The sequence below is a fragment of the Terrapene carolina genome, unplaced genomic scaffold (genome assembly GCF_002925995.2).
Source record: "Terrapene carolina triunguis isolate 2854851 unplaced genomic scaffold, T_m_triunguis-2.0 Scaffold397, whole genome shotgun sequence".
NCBI classification, from domain to species: domain Eukaryota; kingdom Metazoa; phylum Chordata; order Testudines; family Emydidae; genus Terrapene; species Terrapene triunguis.
The window spans coordinates 2124017-2143845 of NW_020664748.1; the positions used below are offsets into that span (position 1 = coordinate 2124017).

General features: G+C 45.8%; 1 protein-coding gene across 2 annotated transcripts; it reads right to left on the reverse strand.

The window, feature by feature from the left end:
* Positions 1 to 1805: 1805 nt before the first annotated feature.
* Positions 1806 to 19250, reverse strand: RIT1 (Ras like without CAAX 1). 2 transcript variants are annotated; one of them, XM_024205485.3, is made up of 6 exons: positions 19085 to 19250; positions 18815 to 18938; positions 16818 to 16874; positions 11084 to 11157; positions 10269 to 10460; positions 1806 to 2480 (listed from the first exon to the last, which is right to left on the reverse strand). In XM_024205485.3, exons 2-6 carry the CDS (start codon positions 18906 to 18908, stop codon positions 2250 to 2252), a joined length of 648 nt encoding a protein of 215 aa, XP_024061253.1. In that variant the 5' UTR covers positions 18909 to 18938; positions 19085 to 19250; the 3' UTR covers positions 1806 to 2249. The 2 variants fall into 2 exon arrangements, with proteins under 2 accessions (XP_024061253.1, XP_024061254.1); XM_024205486.3 differs by lacking the exons at positions 18815 to 18938; positions 19085 to 19250 and adding an exon at positions 18588 to 18805.
* Positions 19251 to 19829: the final 579 nt, after the last annotated feature.

Consider the following 19829-nt stretch of genomic DNA (forward strand, 5'->3'; position numbering starts at 1 on the left):
TGGGATTTTTATCTCATGGTTATAGACAGTACTTACTCCAATACTGAATAACTATTAGGGCCTTAATTTCTAAATCAGTAACTATGGTAAAGGTATGCAATATTGCTCATGAAGTTAATTTTAACAAAATATTTCATCTTACACTGCAACAAACAACTAAAATACATTCTAAATGTTCTAGATTATTTTGAGCTACTTTTTCCATGTAATGGATTGTGGCACAGCACAGCATAACACAGGTGGATTTGCAATGGAACTTTATAAGAAAGAACCCAGAAACTGATTTATACAACTTTGTAGTCCAGGTGCACAGTTTTAAAAAAGCAAAAAAACAAAACAAAAGAAACAGAGAAAATTCTATATCCGTTTCTCTGATTTCCTACACAGAAAATCAAACTTAAAAAGCTTACATTTCCTATGATGCTGTTTGCAAAAGAACAGGAAAAGCTAAGCAGTTTAGTGAAGGAAATCATGAGGGCTCACCCATTTGCCCTATTTGTTGCTTTCATTGAATCCTTTATACACAAATCTTAACATCTCTGCATTCCAACTCTGAATGTACAATGATCATGTGTGTCAAACTAAGGCTGAAAATACAGATCTGACACCAACCCAGTACGGTCAATGTAATTACTGACAAAACCAATCATAGAATACAGTTGTGATACTATACTTGTGGGCAAGGAAGCACTTTCGTTTTAAATTCCAGTTTTTAGTGTTTGATTTTCTGAGAAATTATGTTTAGCCTACATTTTCTCTTGCCATTTCTGAGTTACCTATGTGAATTATGTTACTTAAAAAATCCATCTTTCATGCTATTTTTATACTTGAATAAACTCTGGATTAAAAATCTTCAGAACTGACAGATATATATAGTCCTCCATGAGGAACATTTAATTTGCAGCATTTGAAAAATGTGCTGCTTCACAAAACACCAGCTTCCTAACCAGCGTAAGTGATCACTGGGCACAAATATCTACATATACCCACTTGAGTGTGTGTATATGTAGGGATATCCATGTATATATCATTCTCAGGCCTGACATTAAGCCCAGGTAATCATCTTCTTCCCCTCAACTCCCCACCTACTTGCAATGGATGAGTCTTACCAGGTTCGGAGTTATTTCTGCTAGGTCCTATTGCCAGCAATCTCTAATTTTACACTCTCCCTCCACAACACAGTGCAGTGTGGGGTACAGAGCCTCAAAGCATAAAAAAATCTGTAATGAATCTGTGTTTGAGACTTCAATCTAACAATATTGGCTTCTTTAAGAAAAGAACGTAAAATTTAATGCAAATACATAAGCTAATGCAACATTACAGATAAGATTTTAAGCATGCAAGTCAGGAAAGTCAAAACTCTACTTTCCTAGAGCCCCTGCAACTCTATCACATTGCACATACTTTACTATGGCAGTACAAGAACACTATATACACATTAAGAAAATGCTACATATTCATGCAATGTTCTCAAGTTATGGCTGCCATGGGAATCATAATTTTAATTTTCCTGACTTGTTTAAAATCTAAACTATACTGTTGCATTACACTTTTTTCTTATAATTATTTTTATATAAACATGCACATGGAGTCCATCATTACTTGTTTGTTGGAAAAATGCACAATCAGACCATAAACCAATTTCAGCATGAGTTCTTCTCATTGACATGTGCACGCAGTTTGTTCCATTAGTCTGCTATATGTGCTTCACAAACATTATTTTCAACACTGATCTTGACAAGCCTTCTCATACATTGTGAATTACTTTTCCAGAAAGAAGCAAACTTTGTTGTGCAAAACTCAAGAAAAAAAAAAAAAAAAAAAAAAAAAAAAACACCCCGACAACTAAGTTAGGCTCTAAGTAAAAGTTCAAAGACATTCTACATAGTGCGGTTTTCATTACGCTGAGATCCTTTAAGACAAACATTTAAAAGTGCAGGAACATACGTAACAGCATTTGCACCCAACTACATCAGTGACACTTGCTGGATACAAGTCAGAAAGTGACAGTAAACAAAAGTAAAACCCACTGCTGTGTCATAGACGAAATGTTCTGAAATTGGGGGGGTGGGAGGAAGATTACTTTAAACAATGTAAATCGCAGCCCTGCCCCCCAAAACTCCCTATAGTTAGATTTCCTTTTAAAATAGTCAAAAAATAGAGAAAGCATAATGCTCAAAAATGTAGGTCACTGGACTGCTTTGACTACATATTCCAGTTCACAGTTTGACATATACACCCCCTCCCCTTCAGGTCACTGAATCTTTCTTCTTTCGGAATGGTGACTTTAGTCTTTTCCATACGCTGCTTTTGGGTTTGGATTTTTTTTCCATGGCCATTATTGCTTCCTTCTCTTTCCTACGGATCTCTCGCACAAGAGCATGAAATACATCATCGATATAATAGCGGAATGCGGCTGAAGTTTCAAAAAAAGGGCAGCTGAATTCTCGTGCTAAAGCTGAGCCTTCTTCTTTGGAGACCTTCAACAAAGTACATATTTGTCAACAAAGCAAAAAGTGTTCATTCCTTCCCTCTTTCTGCTCCCTTTGCCTGTTCCTCTCACTCTTAACCATGTGCATTCTTTCACATTACCTGCTCCTTTTGGAACATCCTCTTTCCATGCATCTCTCTGAAATCTCTCCCTAAAATCAACTTTTCTCTAAACTTTTGTTTACTCCTACTCATTCACCTGATCTTTTAAACATCTGTACTGCATCCTATATCCATAAGACATCCAGCTCCTTGAGGTAGGGACTGGGTCATAATCTGCATTTGTAAATAATGCTTACACCTTTGGCACTATACAAGTAATAAATAGAAAAGGGTTTTAATAGCACTAAATGCAAACAAATTAATCAATCTTTCAAGACCTGAAAAATTAATAAAAACAAATGAGAATGATTGTTAAGGTGGAATGACAAGACACGTATTAGGTCACAATTAATCCATTTCCCTGACAGTGTAGGAGTGTTCTCTAATGCAGGTTTTCTAGCCTTTTGTCCAAAATTATGGCGCTTCAGCCACATTCCTGTGGAGACTATTCCACTGACTAAAACATTTTAGTCAGGATGATTTTACAGATATTGAGACTTTTTTTCCCCATTCATAATTTTCTCTCATTTCATATTTAATCTCCCTTGTTGGTGTTAAACCTGCAACTATCTGAAGGGCAACATGCAACCTCCCCAAGTTGTCAATAGGAAAGTTATATTTCTTCACATCAGTCACCACCTGTGATTTTTGGTGGTTTTCTCTGAATGCCATCCGATTTGTCCATCTTTCCTCCCAGAACTGAACACAGCATTTCAGAATATGGGCACACTGGAGCATATGAAGGGACTCTTGATTCCCTGTCCTGTGATATGACTCCTCAGCATATATATCCAACAATGTCCATGGCATTTTGCTCTCATATCACATTGAAAACTCAATTTCCTGTGCAACCACTACCTGTGGTCTATTTCAGGGTTACTATTTGCCAGATTTTTTCCCCCTCACAGTGAATCTGTAATTTGGATTATTCTTCCCCAAATGTTCTAGCTAACACTTTCCCAAGTTGAATCTTATTTTATTTTCTGCCCTTTCTAAATCCCCTTTTATTATTTCTCTATTCTCAGTGTACTCACAACCCTTCCTAATGTATTACTATTTGCAAAGTTTGTTCAAGTGCTGTTTAATCCCCTGTGCAGATGCACTCTCCTTTCAGGATAAGAGAAATTGAAAACATAACGGGAGTTGAGGGTTAGAAATTCTAGTGGCAAACAAAATGGTTACCTACCTTTTCGTAACTGTTGTTCTTCGAGATGTGTTGTTCACGTCCATTACACATTAGGTGTGCGCGCACTGCGTGCACAGACGTCGGAAACTTTTCCCCTTAGCGGCTCCCGTCGGGCCGGCAGGGGAGCCCCCGCCAGCGTGGCGTCACATGCTGGTGCATATATACCCCTGCTGGTGCATATATACCCGTCGACCAGATCCCCCTTCAGTTCCTTCTTGCCGGAGACTCCGACAGAGGGGAAGGAGGATGGGAAGTGTAATGGACGTGAACAACACATCTCGAAGAACAACAGTTACGAAAAGGTAACCAACTGTTTTTTCTTTGAGCGATTGTTCACGTCCATTACACATTAGGTGACTCACAAGCTTACCATAAGAGGAGGGTAGGAGTCATGGAACAATTGACTGAAGCACAGCCCTGCCGACTGCCGCGTCCTCTCTGGCCTGTTGATGGACTGCGTAGTGGGCTGTGAATGTGTGCACTGACCACCAGGTGGCTGCGCTACAGATCTCCTGGATCGGAACCTGCGCCAGGAAAGCTGCTGAGGACACTTGAGCCCTAGTGGAGTGAGACCTGATTGCCGGGGCTGGCACCTTGGCGAGCTCATAGCATGTGCGGATGCAATCCACAATGATATCCGTTGTGCCGAGACAGGGAGTCCTTTCACCCTCTCCGCAATGGCGACGAACAACTGCGTTGACTTGCAGAAAGGCCTAGTTCACTCCAGATAGAACACCAGGACCCTACGGACATCTAGAGTACGCAGGCTACGGTGACTCGGGTCCGTGTGTGGTTTTGAAAGAACACTGGTAAACAAATATCCTGTCCCATATGAAATTGCGATTACTTTAGGGAGGAATTTAGGGTGTGGCCTAAGTTGCACTTTGTCCTTATAAAAAACTGTATAAGGGGGCTCCGAGGTGAGGGCCCTCAACTCGGACACCCTCCTTGCGGACGTAATGGCCACCAAAACGTCACCTTCCAGGAGAGGTGAGTGAAAGTGCAAGAGGCTAGGGGCTCGAAAGGGGGTCCCATGAGCTTGGTCAGGACCAGGTTAAGGTTCCAGGGAGGGACTGGTGGGCATGAGTAGGGAAACATCCTCTCCAGTCCCTTGAGGAACCAGCCTACCATGGGGTTGGAAAACACAGAAAGCCCAGACTCCCCCGGGTGGAATGCCAAAATGGCAGCCAGATGCACTCTAACTGAAGAGGGAGTGAGACCTTGAGATGCAGTAGGTATTCCAGGATGAATGGAATGGAGGCCTGAAGTGGCTGTATATGTTTGGGCTTACACCAGCAGGAGAATCTCTTCCACTTAGCCAAGTATGTTGCCCTAGTGGAAGGTTTCCTACTGCCGAGGAGAATTTGACGTACCTGAAGAGAGCACTGGCTCTCCATAGTGTTCAACCACAGAGTTTCCACGCCATGAGATGCAGTGACTACAGGTTCGGGTGGAGCAGGCACCTGCGGTCCTGTGTGATGAGATCTTGGTGCAGGGGCAGGGCAATCGGGGCGGCCGCTGACAGCTCCAGCAAAGTCGTAAACCAATGTTGGCAGGGCCAAGCTGGGGCGATAAGAATCATTACTGCCCTGTCTCTACGAACTTTGAGGAGAACTCTGTGGATGAGCGGGAGTGGTGGAAAGGCATACTTCAGACTCCCGCTCCAAGGGATCGCAAAGACATCTGCGACCGAGCCCACACTGTGGTTTTGGAAAGAGCTCATTTGGGGAAATCCCCACTTCTGGAAGATCGACTGCAAGACATCTGATCTCATCAACCATTCGTGCACGTGGTACGACCTACTGAGACGATCCGCCAGCTCGTTTCGCTCCCCCGGGAGGTATGACGCTACAAGGTGTACTGAGCGGCCTATACAAAAGTCCCATAGGAGAAGGGCCTCTCGGCAGAGGGGAGAGGATCAGGCTCCGCCCTGCTTGTTTATATAGAACATGGCGGTGGTGTTGTCTGTCAGAACTGTCACACTGCGACCTTCTAAAGTAGTGTGAAAAGTTTGGCAGGCTAGGTGAACTGCCCTGAGCTCCTTCACATTGATGTGGAGCAACCTTTCGTCCCTGGACCACAAGCCTTGCGTCTGTAGGTTCCCCCAAGTGCGCTCCCCAGTTGAAGTCTGACGCGTCTGTTACCAGCGTCAGAGTGGGCTGTGGTGCAGCGAATGGGATCCCCTTGCAAACCGCCTGCTGATTGAGCCACCAGTGCAGGGAGTCCAATACCTGGGCAGGGATTGTCACTACAAAGTCTAAGGGGTCTCTGCCCAAAATGCCGTTAGCCTTCTTGACAACAAGGGCACACTGTTGACTCATATCCAGCTTCTCATCCACTGTAACCCCTTTTCTGCAGAACTGCTTCCTAGCCATTCGGTCCCTAGTTTGTAACAGTGAATGGGATTCTTCCGTCCTAAGTGCAGGACTCTGCACTTGTCCTTGTTGAACCTCACCAGGTTTCTTTTGGCCCAATCCTCTAATTTGTCTACTGAATAGGTCTAGACGTTTAGCCTCCTTGGCCTTGGGAGCCGGGGCTTGCTGACCATGTCGTTCCCGTTCATGGACCGCTGAGACGACCAGCGAACTGGGGGCTGGGTGACAAAAGAGGAAGTCATATCCCTTGGAAGGGGCAAAGTACTTCCTCTCTAAGTCCTTTGCTGTTGGCGTTGTAGAGGCTGGGGTTTGCCAGACCGTCTTGTAGTTGGACTGGATTGACTTTATGAGCGGGAGCGCAATTCTGGAGGGGCCTTCGGGGCTTAAGATGTCCACCATAGGATCCTCCTGCTCTACTGCTTCCTCCACCTGTAGGCCCAAGTTCTGGGCTACTCTGCGGAGCAGCTCCCGGTGCGCTCTGTGGTCAATCGGAGGAGGCCCCGACACCGCTGTGCCCGCCACAGCTTCATCTGAGGATGACAAAGAGGTGAGGGCCTTCTGCGTCTCCTCCTCCAGACCTTCTTGCCCTCCCTCGCAAGCTGGGGGCTCATCCGGGTCCTGCCTGACTGCCTGCCTCGGGACAGCACCAGGCTCAGTGCCGCTTCCGCTCTCCTGTGTTCCGGAGAAGCGTCTGGTGGCCTGGATACTGTGGCCTCCTTGGGCGCAGAGGGGTGCCTGTGCGGGGACCGGGACCAATGCACCAAATAGCCAGATCTTGAGGCTCTGGAGGAGGGCCCTTCCTGTTGGTGATAGTGGCCCTTTTGGATACCATGGGCCTGTCTGGCGTGTCTCATTGGGGATGCCACGGGGCTCCCTGCTAGCCGGTGCCCTGCGGGCATAGCTGGAGCAGCTTGAGTCCACCTCGGATTCCGAGGAAGGCGACGTCGAAAGTCAAGGCGGTGCCGTAGAACGGTGCTGCTGGGAGGCTGGAGAACAGCTCCTCGCCGACTGGTACCGATACTCCCGGGACTGGGATTGTTGGCTTCTGCTTGGGCTCGGGGACTTCGGTCTTGTGTCGCCTCGGTGCCGGCCTGGCGATGGCGCCGGGGAGCGGTGCACTGACGGGGCCGGTGCCGTATGTTGGCTGGAATATGGTGCCCTCGAGTCCCGCTGAGTCAGGGGCAACCGGGAATCCACAGAGGCTGACCTCGACCCGGACCGACGTTGGGAGCAATGCCGGGATGGTGACCTCGATCGGCGCACCATTGCTGGCTTGCCTCTGGACAGCACTCTTGGTGATGGTGCCAGAGGCTTCTCTTTGGCAGGGAGGGGGCGACAACTCGATCAGGTCCTTTGCCGCCTCAAAGGTGTCTGGTGTGGAGGGCTGTTCTAGGAGCTCCTCCAGCCCTTCCTTCGCACTCAAGGCACTTAGCTCAGGGCTCAACGGGCTCGTCGGCACCGGAGCACGTCCTGGGGCAGCACTGCCCTTTTGAGCGCTCGGTTCTTTTGCTTGCGTCGCCTTCTTATGCGGTGAGCGCTCTCGGCTTTTAGGCTGGCCCTGTGACCATGCCGGTGACGTCGAACGGTGCCGGGGCCTGTCTTGTTGCCTCGGTGCAATATGCTTGCAGTGCCCCACCGGTGCCGGATCGCGAAGTGACGCTGGCACCGAGGCCTGATGGCCCGAGGCCAAAGGTTGCAGCGCAGCCTCCATGAGTAGCTGCTTGAGGCGAAAGTCTCTTTCTTTCTTAGTCCTGGTCTTAAAAGCCTTACAAATCTTGCAGTGTTCAGTCTGATGCGACTCCCCCAGGCAACGGAGACACAAGTCGTGGGGATCACTAAGAGGCATAGGCTTGCGGCACGTGGCACAAGCCTTAAAGCCTTGGGCCTGCGGCATGCCCCGCAACCCAGGGCTGGTGTTGGAGACAACTTCCAAAAACCTAAAACAAAGGAATCTTAACTAACTACTGATAACTGCTGATAACTATGCTAAGGGACACTCGCAATTGAGAGATAGAGAGCTGTTCCGACGCCGGAGGGGGTCGGGTCGGCAGGGGTATATATGCACCAGCATGAGACGCCACACTGCACAGGAGCTGCTAAGGGAAAAAGTTTCCGACGTCCGTACACGCGGCACGCACACACCTAATGTGTAATGGACGTGAACAATCACTCGAAGAAGAAACCCAGGTTTTCAAAGCTGAAAACTGATGAGTTTGAGATTATGTCATGTCTATTAACATTAGTATTCCATAATAAAACCATCTGTAGTTTAGAGATCCTGCATTCTGTGCTTACCACCATTGCATCACATCCCTCTTTCAACATTACTAATACAAATATTACATTTATTTTAAACATTAAATCAAGAGCAAAAAATGTAATCTAAGGAAAAGGAATAAGCAAATACACTTAGGATAAACCACAGCATTATAGTTTAAGTAGGGCTGTCGGTTAATCACAGTTAACTCATGCGATTAACTAAAAAAAAAAATTAATCGCAATTTTAATTGCACTGTTAAACAATACCAATTGAAATTTATTAAATATTTTGGATGTTTTGCTACATTTTCATATATATTGTATTCGGTGTTTTAATTGAAATCAAAGTGTTTATTATTTTTTATTACAAATATTTGCACTGTAAAAATGATAAACAAAAGAAATAGGTGAAGTGAAAAATACTCATACAAATACTGTAGTGCAATCTCTTTATTGTGAAAGTGCAACTTACAAATGTAGATTTTTTTTGTTACGTAACTGCACTCAAAAACAAAACAATGTAAAACTTCAGAGCCTACAAGTCCACTCAGTCCTACTTCTTGTGCAGCCAATCGCTAAGACAAACAAATTTGTTTACATTTACCGGAGATTATGCTGCCCTCGTCTTACTTACAGTGTCACCAGAAAGTGAGAACACAAGTTAGCGTGGCACTTTTGTAGCTGGCATTGCAAGGTATTTACGTGCCAGATATGCTAAACAGTCGTACGCCTCTTCATGCTTCGGCCACCATTCCAGAGGACATGCTTCCACGCTGATGACACTCGTTACAAAAATAATGTGCTAATTAAATTTGTGACTGAACTCCTTGGGGGAGAATTGTAGGTCCCCAGCTCTGTTTTACTTGCATTCTGCCATATATTTCATGTTGTAGCAGTCTCAGATGATGACCCAGCACGTTGTTCGTTTTAAGAACACTTTCACCGCGGATCTGACAAAACGCAAAGAAGGTACCAATGTGAGATTTTTAAAGATAGTTACAGCATTCGACCCAAGGTTTAAGAATCGGAAGTGCCTTCCAAAATCTGAGAGGGATGAGGTGTGGAGCATGCTTTCAGAAGTCTTAAAAGAGCAGCACTCCGAAGTGGAAACTACATAACCTGAACCACCAAAAAAGAAAATCAACCTTCTGCTGCTGGCATCTGATTCAGATAATGAAAATAAACGTGCATCGGTCCGCACTGCTTTGGACTGTTATCAAGCAGAACCCATCATCAGCATGGATGCATGTCCCCTGGAATAGTGGCTGAAGCATGAAGGGACATATGAATCTTTAGCACATCTGGCACGTAAATATCTTGCGAGGCCAGCTACAACAGTGCCATGCGAACGCCTGTTCTCACTTTTGGTGACATTGTAAACAAGAAGCGGCAGCATTATCTCCCGCAAATGTAAACAAACTTGCTTGTCTGAGCAATTGTTTGAACAAGAAGTAGGACTGAGTGGACTTACAGGTTCTAAAATTTTACATTGTTTTATTTTTGAATGCAGTTTTTTTGTACATAATTCTACATTTGTAAGTTCAACTTTCACGATAAAGAAACTGCACAACAATACTTATATTAGGTGAATTGAAAAATACTATTTCTTTTGTTTTTTCACAGTACAAATACTTGTAATAAAAAATAAATATAAAGTGAGCACTGTGCACTTTGTATTCTGTGTTGTAACTGAAATCAATATATTTGAAAATGCAGAAGACATCCAAAAATATTAAAATAAATGGTATTCTAGTATTGTTTAACAGCGTGATTAATCACAATTAATATTTTTAATCACTTGACAGACAGCCCTAGTTTTAAGATATACACCTTCTGAACTCCTTTGGGTAGTTTACCTGTCGGAGCAGTGTCAGATCAGATTTGTTCCCCACAAGAACCACAGGAGTGTCATCAGTGCGCCGAACACGGTAGATGAGCTGTTTGAACTCACGCACTTCATGAAAACTGCGTCGGTCCGTGATTGAATAACAGATGATAAATCCCTCACCTGCCCTCATGTACTGGTCCCGCATAGCTGTAAACTCTGCCTAGAAAGAATGTTATATTTCAATTCTCGTACAAGCTCAGCAGCTATTGATCATCTCATCACTGTCAGCCCTCTATCCATTCTAAGAACAGCTATATGCCACGCAACATACTGGTTTGCTTATGCCACACATTGTCCACTGGAAAAAAATGGAGATTTTATGGATTCTCCCTATCTGAAATATTACTTAAACACCTGAAATACACAATTAAAATTGCAACATGTAGCAGTCAGAGTTAAAAGAACGTTATGAATGGTTTGTTTCCTTTCTGTCCTTTAACACATCAAACAAAATATTGTGAAAATTTGGGACCAATATACGAAGCAAATGGAAGGCATGAGTTTCTGTTGCTTCAGGGAATGGGTAAGAATGTTGGCACCTCTTCGTTTGTATATATTATGTATAAAAAAAGGACAATGGAAAATGGGGAAACAAAGCAGGGTACAAAACAAATGCACATTGTGTGGCTACCAACAAATACAATATGTTGGGGAAATGGGATAATTCAGGAGACAAAACTAGAACAAAGAAAAGTTAGAGACAAGCAATACATTTTTAAAGGATCTCTGTGAATATGCCTGGCCTTTAGTTCCATCCTATTCATATTTTTATTGCTCACATACCTGTCCTGCTGTGTCCAAAATGTCCAAATTTGCAGGTTCATCATCAATCCGTATTTGTATTTTATAAGCATCCTCTGTGGATTTAGAAGAAGAAGGGTAGGGGGTAACAGAAGTTCAGTAAAACTACAGTACTGATCTCATGCATACAACAAAATACTACTACTGAGCATTTGATATAAAGCAATGGAAAATACTTTATAAAATCAATTGTAATAATGTAAGAATTCAGTTTTGCACACCTTAATAAAGACATACTCTCTCTCAGACTAATGGGCCTTTCCCAACTGACGTGAACAGGCAGACAAATAAAATAAAATAATCCTAATGGCAGCCACCAACAGAACTGCCAATTTCCTAAAACAGGATAAATTACTAAGTATATGTCTACACAACAAGCACAACAACAGCACAACTATGCCACTGTAGTGTAGACACTGACTACAGCAACGGAACAGGTATTTCCGTCACCACAGTAAATCCACCCCCTTGTGAGGCAGTAGCTAAATTGATGAAAGAATTCTTCCGTCAACCTAGCTTCGTCTACAATGGAGGTTAAGTCATCCTAAATACGTTGCATAGGGCATGAAATTTTTCACAGTCCTGTGAGACATAGTTAAGATGACCTGAGTTTCAGGTGTAGACCAGGCTTTAGAAAGATAAACAGATCTTTCCCTCCAAATTAAAAAGATAGTTAAGACCCAGACAGACTGCAAAGAGCTACAAAAGGATCTCTCAAAACTGGGTGACTGGGCAACAAAATGGTGGATGAAATTTAATGCTGATAAATGCAAAGTGATGCACATTGGAAAGCATAATCTCAACTACACATACAAAATAATGGAGTCTAAATTAGCGATTACCAATCAAGAAAGATCTTGGGAGTCATTGTGGATAGTTCTCTGAAAACACCCACTCAATGTGCAGCAGCAGTCAAAAAAGCGAACAGAATGCTGGGAATAATTAAGAAAGGGATAGATAATAGGACAGAAAATAATGTTGCCTCTATAAATCCATGGTATGCCCACATCTTGAATACTGTGTGCAGATGTGGTCGCCCCATCTCAAAACAGAGATAGTGGAATTGGAAAAGTTTCAAAAAAGGGCAACAAAAATGATTAGGGGTACGGAACGGCTTCCGTATGAGGAGAGATTAATAAGACTGGGACTTTTCAGCTTGGAAAAGAGATGGCTAAGGGGAGATATGATTGAGGTCTATAAAATCATCACTGGTGTAGAGAAAGTAGATAAGGAAGTGTTGTTTACTACTTCTCATAACACAAGAACTAGGGGTCACCAAATTAAATTAATAGGCAGAAGGTTTAAAACAAATAAAAGGAAGTATTTCTTCACACAGCGCACAGTCAACCTGTAGAACTCCTTGCTGGAGGATGTTGTGAAGGCCAAGACCATAACAGGATTCAAAAAAGAACTAGATAAATTCATGGAGGATAGGTCCATCAATGGCTATTAGCCAGGATGGTCAGGAATGGGGTCCCTAGCCTCTGTTTGCCAGAAGCTGGGAATGTGCGACAGGGGATGGATCACTTGATGATTACCTGTTCTGTTCATTCCCTCTAGGGCACCTGGCACTGGCCACTGTCAGAAGACAGGATACTGGGCTAGATGGACCTTTGGTCTGACCCAGTAGGGCCATTCTTATGTTAAAAAACTTCACCAAAAGGTGCTCAGATGTTATCGTCATGGGCACACTATAAGAACCTGAATAGAAACTCAAGTTCTCCTTTCCGTTTGATCAGATTCTCCTGTCAACACTAATGGGCTGAGTGACAACTCCAAGGCCTGGTCCCCACTAAGCCCCCACTTCGGACTAAGGTACGCAAATTCAGCTACGTTAATAACGTAGCTGAATTCGAAGTACCTTAGTCCGAACTTACCGCGGGTCCAGACGCGGCAGGGAGGCTCCCCCATCGATGCCGCGTACTCCTCTCGCCGAGCTGGAGTACCGGCGTCGACGGCGAGCACTTCCGGGATCGATTTATCGCGTCTAAACCAGACGCGATAAATCGATCCCAGAACATCGATTGCCTGCCGCCGGACCCTCCGGTAAGTGTAGACGTACCGCAAAAGAGGTAGACTGAATAAAACAGACAGCTAGTGTCAGAAGATCTCAAAGCAGGAGCTAGTAACAACACTTTATTTGGAGACAAAGATTGCAGAAGGTCCTGATCCATGGCTAAGGCTCCTACGTGCCATGGTAATACAAATAATAAACAACAGTAAAATCCTATAGGATTTTGAAAAATCATGGTGCCATGGCCGGCAAGTATCGAAGGCGGGGGGAGGTTGTGCCTCCCCAAACAGCCTTGCGTGATCCCGCCGACACTCCACCCCCAGACCCCTTCCTGCTTCCTGTTCCCGGGCTGTGTGCTGCCGGGGTCTTCCCCCCCCACCCGGTAGCCCCAACCTGGGGCTCTGGCCAAGGGGCTAATGGGGGCCGGCCTACACTCCGGGGCTGGGCGAGGGAGGCAGCGCTGCCCTCCCGATGTGCCGGGGCTGGGGCCCATGCTGCCTGCTCACCTGCCTGGCACTCGGGGGTGGGGGGGAAGAACCATCCGCCCTCCCAGCACTCCAGGGCTGGGCCATGCCACCTGCCAATGGCCGGGGGAGCTACGCCTCCTGCTCAGGCACTTCGGGGCTGGTGGTGCTCGGGCAGCCTGGGGTGGGGGGAAAGAGGGGAGTTGGCTGCCACGCCAGGAAGGGGGGACGGGACTCTGGGCTCCGGCGGTAGGGGCAGGACTTCAGGCAGAAGGGGTAGTCCGGGCAGCGGGCAGAGGACTCCATGCGCTGCCTTCATCTTCAGGCACCACCCCCCGCAGCTCCCACAGCCAGGAACGGGGAACTGCGACCAATGGCAGCTTCGGGGGAGGTACCCGCAGGCAAGAGCAGCAGCGGAGCCCTCTGTCCACCCCCACCCCAGGGACGTGGTGCCGGCTGCTTCCGGGAGCAGCGCGAGGGCAGAGCAGGCAGGCAGGAAGCCTGTCCTAGCCCCAGTGCGCGCCGCTGCCACCCTGGAGCCACTCCAGATAAGTGGTGCCGGACCGGAGCCCGCCCCCCGAACACCTCCTGCACCCTGCATCACAACTCCCTGCCCTGAGCCCCCTGCTGCACCCCATACCCCTCCTGCACCCCCAACCCCCTGCCCTGAGCCCCCTCCTGTACTCTGCATACCCTCCTGTGCCCCAACCCCTTACCCTGAGACCCCTGCCATACCCCACCCCTCTCCTGCGCTCCAACCCCTTGCCCTGAGCCCCTTCCTACACAGTGCACCCCCTCCAACACCCCGCACTCCCTCTCGCACCCCATCCCCCTGCCCCAGCCCTACATTCATGGTCCTGCATGCAATTTCTCCACCCAGATGTGGCCCTCGGGCCAAAAAGTTTGCCTACCCCTGCTCTAGAGTCATCTGCTAAAGAAAAGTTAAGGTTGCTGGCTCTGCTAATTCTCCTGGTTTATATGTGGAAGGGTAAATCTGTTGACTCATAATTTCGACAAAAGACGTGGGAAAATCAAATGGAACACGCAAGAGATAATTTAGCTGAACACAAGCATTTTGGGCAGTTACTCTCCCCCTCCTTTCAATCTGCTGCACATTATAAAAAGTAGCAACAACAAAAGGAAACAAAGGCAGTTATGTATGACAAACTATCACACTGCACAGCAAAAGTGGTATGACAGAAGAGATGATGGCCATCAAGAGGTCTTATTTTTGTTATTAGTCTGTTAATTGTGACTGGCAGTTAACTTATTTTAGTCTTTAAACTTTTTCTGCAAGTATTTAATAATACCTAGCTCCTATATAGCACTTTTCACCAGTAGATCTCAAAATACTTGAAGGGAGATAAAGTGTCATCATCTCCATTTTACAGATGGAGAAATTAATTCATAGATTCCAAAGCCAGAAGGGACCATTGTGATCATCTTCCTGGTCTGACCTCCTGAACAACAGAGGCCATAGAAATTCCACAAAATAATTCTTAGAATACATCTTTTAAAAAAAGCTTCCAATCTTGATTTAAAAATGGTCAGTGATGGAGAATCCACCATGACCCTTATAAATTGCTCCAATGGTTAATTATTCTCACTGTTAAAAATGCACACCTCATTTCAAGCATGAATTTGTCTAGCTTCAACTTCCAACCATTGGATTGTTTTATACCTTTCTCTGCTAGACTGAAGAACCCATTATTAATTATTTGTTCTTCGCACAGAGAACAAATAGACTAATCAGGTTATCCCTTAAGATTCTCTTTATTAAGCTAAATAGATTGAATAAGGTCAATCTATCACTATAAGACAGGTTTTCTAATTCCCATTGCTCTTCTCTGAACTCTCTGCAATTTTTCAGCATCCTTCTTGAACTCTGGACAACACGTCTTGTATACAGTATTTCAGCAGACTACACCAGTGCCAAATACAGAGTTAAATAACTTTTTACTTGTACTCAAGATTCCACTGTTTATGCACTCCAGGATCACATTAGCCCTTTTGGCCAAAGCATTGAACTGAAAGCTCAGGTTCAGCTGATTATCCACAATGACCCCCAAATCTTTTTTAGAGTCACTACCCAGGATAGAGTCTCCCATCCTGAAAGTATATTTGTCCCCTAGATTACCTATATACATTTAGCCGTATTAAAACACATAATATGCTCAGTTTACAAAATGATCCAGATCACTCTGTATTAGTGACCTGTCCTCTTCATTGTTTACCACTCACCCAATTTGTATCATGACCAACTTTATCAGTGATTATTTTGTTTTCTTCCAGGTCACTGCTAAAAATGTTAAATAGCACAGGGCCAAGAACAGATCCTTATGGAAGCCTACTAGAAAGACACGTGCCCAGTGAGGATTCCACATTTACAATTACATTTTCAGACATATCGGTTTGCCAGCTTTTAATCTATTCAATGTATGCCATGTTAACTTTATACTGCTCTATTTTTTTAATCAAAATGTTGAGAGGATGAGCTCGAACGCCTTACAGAAGTGTGAGTATATTACATCAATACTATTACCTTTATCAACCAATCTTGTAATCTCATCAAAAAAGATACCAAGTTAGTTTGACAGGATCTGTTTTCCATAAACTCATGTTGATTGGCATTCATTATAGCCTACTTTAATTCTTTATTAATCCACTCCCATATCATCCATTCCATTACCTTGCCCAGGATTGATGTCAGACTGCCTAGCCTATAATTACCCAGGTCATCCCATTTAAATACTGGCACAACATTAGCTTTCTTGCAGACTTTTGGAACTTCCCTACTGTTATACAACTTAATTAAAATCAACATGAATGGTCCAGTGAGCTCCTCAGAGAGCTCTTTTAAAATTCTTGGATGAAAGTTATCTGGACTTGCTGATTTTAAAATGTCTAACTTTAGTATCTGCTGTTTACTCCTGGGGGAATTCTGCGCCATTGCACAATGCAGAATTTGTGCAGAAATTATTGTTGGGTGCACAGAATTTTCGGTAAATATCTTTAAAGATCTGGCCATTAGTTCTGTTCCTAGGACAGCTCATAATCCTCTTCGCAGACTTTGGACTCGTAACAACTTGTCTAGCTATTACTGACATGATTATGAATGCTTTGTTTGCAGCTGAGTTTCTGGTTTTCTTTAGCGTATAAGATTCACGGTAAATGATTCCACAAAAACTACTTTTTAACTTGCAAAAGCAGAGACAGATATTGGAGAGGTTTTTCTTACCAATGGTAGGATCATGGTCCTCTGGGAACCGGTGGCTGATGAACTGCATGGTCATAGCTGAAAATTAACATTGGATAACTACAATTACACAGGTGATTTCCAGTCCTCCTGATTAACCTCACAGGCGTAGGTGGGGACATGATAATGGACAGAGAATATTTAGAATTACTGATTACACAGATTTCAGAGTAGCAGCTGTGTTAGTCTGTATCCGCAAAAAGAACAGGAGTACTTGTGGCACCTTAGAGATTAAAATTTATCTGAGCATAAGCTTTCGTGGGCTACAGCCCACTTTCATCAGATGCATAGAATGGAACATATAGTAAGAAATATATATATATACATGAAAAGGTGGAAGTAGCCATACCAACTGTAAGAGGCTAATTAATTAAGATGAGGTATTATCAGCAGGAGAAAAAAAAGCTTTTGTAGTGATAATCAAGATGGCCCATTTTAGACAGTTGACAAGAAGGTGTGAGAAACATTTAAATGGTACAATTGGCATACTATTTTGGCATTCGCTAAAAATTGGAGCACTTCATAGGGAAAATGCACATTTTGTTCACCCTAAATCTCAAAGGCGATATGGTAAAATGTACTTATCAGTAAGGCTACATTTTAGTTACGGGTATTTTTAGAAAAGGTCACGGACAGATCACGGGGAGTAAACAAAAATTCATGGCCCGTGACCTGCCATGACTTGTATTATATACCCCTGACAAAATCTTGGGTGCCCCGGGTGGGGGTGTCGCCTAGGGACACCGTGGTTGCTGGGGGGGGGGGGGGGGGGGGGGGTGCCATGAGTGCTGGGGGGGGGGGGGTAACAGTACCGCCGCTGGTGCTGTGGGGGTAAGGTGGGCAAGGCTGGCAGGCTCCCTACCTGGCTCTGCGCAGCTCCCCAGAAGCAGTAACATGTCCCTTGGCTCCTAGGCACAAGTGCGGCCGGGGGCTCCTTGTGCTGCCTCCGTCCCGAGTGCCAGCTCCGCAGCTCCCATTGGCTGGGAACCACAGCCAATGTGAGCTGCGGGGGCAGTGCATACGGGCAGAGACAGCGCGCAGAGCCACCTGGCCATGCCAGAGGCGTGGGAGGGACATGTCACCGCTTCCGGGGAGCCCCGAGGTAAGCGCCTCCTGGATCCCACATCGCCTCCCATGCCCCAACCCCCTGCCCTGAGGTTAACCCTAACCCTGAGCCCCTTTCCACACCCAAACTCCTGCTGGGGGGAGGGGCAGTGGCCCAAGACTGCCCCAGGAGCGGCCAATGCAGTTGGCCCAGGGGCTGCCCAAGCTGCTCAGGTGGCCCCCGGGCCAGCCGCACCGGCCACTGGAGAAGTCACAGAGGTCCCAGAAAATCAGACTCCGTGACAGACTCGCAGCCTTACTTATCAGTATGAAATTGTGAACTATATTCACACCCATTGCCTATTATTGAACTATATTCTCACCTATTGCCTATTATTTTCAACTATGGGACTAACAGCTTAAAATGGTTTAATAAATTAAACGTCTTATAGATATAACGTATTAGAACTCTGTGGTGTTTATCCTAATCAAGGATTTTCACACATATACGTTAAATTATTGAGAATACAAAGGTAGGAGCTGGGGAAAGATATATTTTTTAAAAATCTCAAACCAACCCTTATGTAGGTGACCTCTACAGTGAAGCAAAGCACAGATTGTCCCCCTGAAGAAGAGCTCTGTGTCACTCAAAAGCTTGTCTCTCTCACCAACAGAAGTTGGTCCAATGAAAGAGATTACCTCACCCACCTTGTCCCCTCACAGTGGGTACCTCCACAGTACAGCAGCGAGCAAACCCATTCTTCAGCTATGGGGGCCGCCGCGCTCAGCAGTGACTGAGATTAAAGCTCTGCCCCATTACAGCTGCTCTCGGACCTTGACCGACCCCTGGGGGTTCGGAGACGTCCCACGGGACAGCCTCTCCCCTGACTACTGAGCCAAAGGGCGCCACACCCCGGCAGGCCCGAGACACCCACCACTCTTGCCCACGCCGCCAGCTCCCAGCATCACCAGTTTATACTCGCGGGATTGTCCTAAGGCGCCACCGCCTTGGCGGGCTCCAGAGTCCATCTCCCCCGGCGCCAGGAAAAACGCCGCCGCCTGCAGGGAGAAAATGTGTGTCAGGAACCAGCCGGGAGGGGGTGGAGCGGGCCGGAGCCACGGGGTCTCCACAGGCTCTCTCCGCCCCGGTCCCGCCCCAGTCCGAGACGGGCTGCATCTCCCCCACCCCCAAACCCGCAACTCACCGTGTCAGGGACTCCGGGCTTCTCCGCGTCGCATCCTCCCGTCCGCACTGACAGGGCCCGTGGAGGGCAGGACCCCACCGGCCCAGGACCGGCGCACCACCGTGTCAGACCCTTCTCAGAGCAAACCAAAATGGCTGCGGCAGCGGCTCTGCGGCCTTAGGCCGAGCGAGCGCTTCATGCCCCGCCCGCGCATGGACCCGCCTCTTCCGTGCATGGGATGCATCAGGAGCAAGGGCAGCGCTGCACCCAAAGGTGGAAGAGGGACTGTCCCTGAGTCCCTCGCTGCCGGTCCTTCGTCCTTTGGGCAAATCGCTTACCTTCCTCGATTCTTCTCACACACACCATCTTCTAGTGAAAAGCAGCCTTTTGTGTATAACTTTAATAGGTGGTCAGGCCGGTCAGCAGGGTGATCCTCTACAGCTGAAACGCACTTCCTTTCCCCAGTCACCCCACAATATCTCCTAAGCATTTAATTTTAAAAGTAAATTTACTCAGCCAGTTTCAGGCTTTTGTACATTTATTTCTGCTAATAATTAATGTCAAAAAGACTATCTGGTAGTTTCTAGCTACCTCGCTATAATTAGCAGCAAGTAAACATGGGTATGGTCAGATTTCAAAACACTGGGAAACTATTAAACTGAGAGACTGGCCCCCTTGACTTTGATTTCAGTAGGACTACTCATCCTTTTAAAGAAAAGCAAGTGCATAAGTGTTTGCAGGACTGGGGTTTATTAAAAATAGTTTA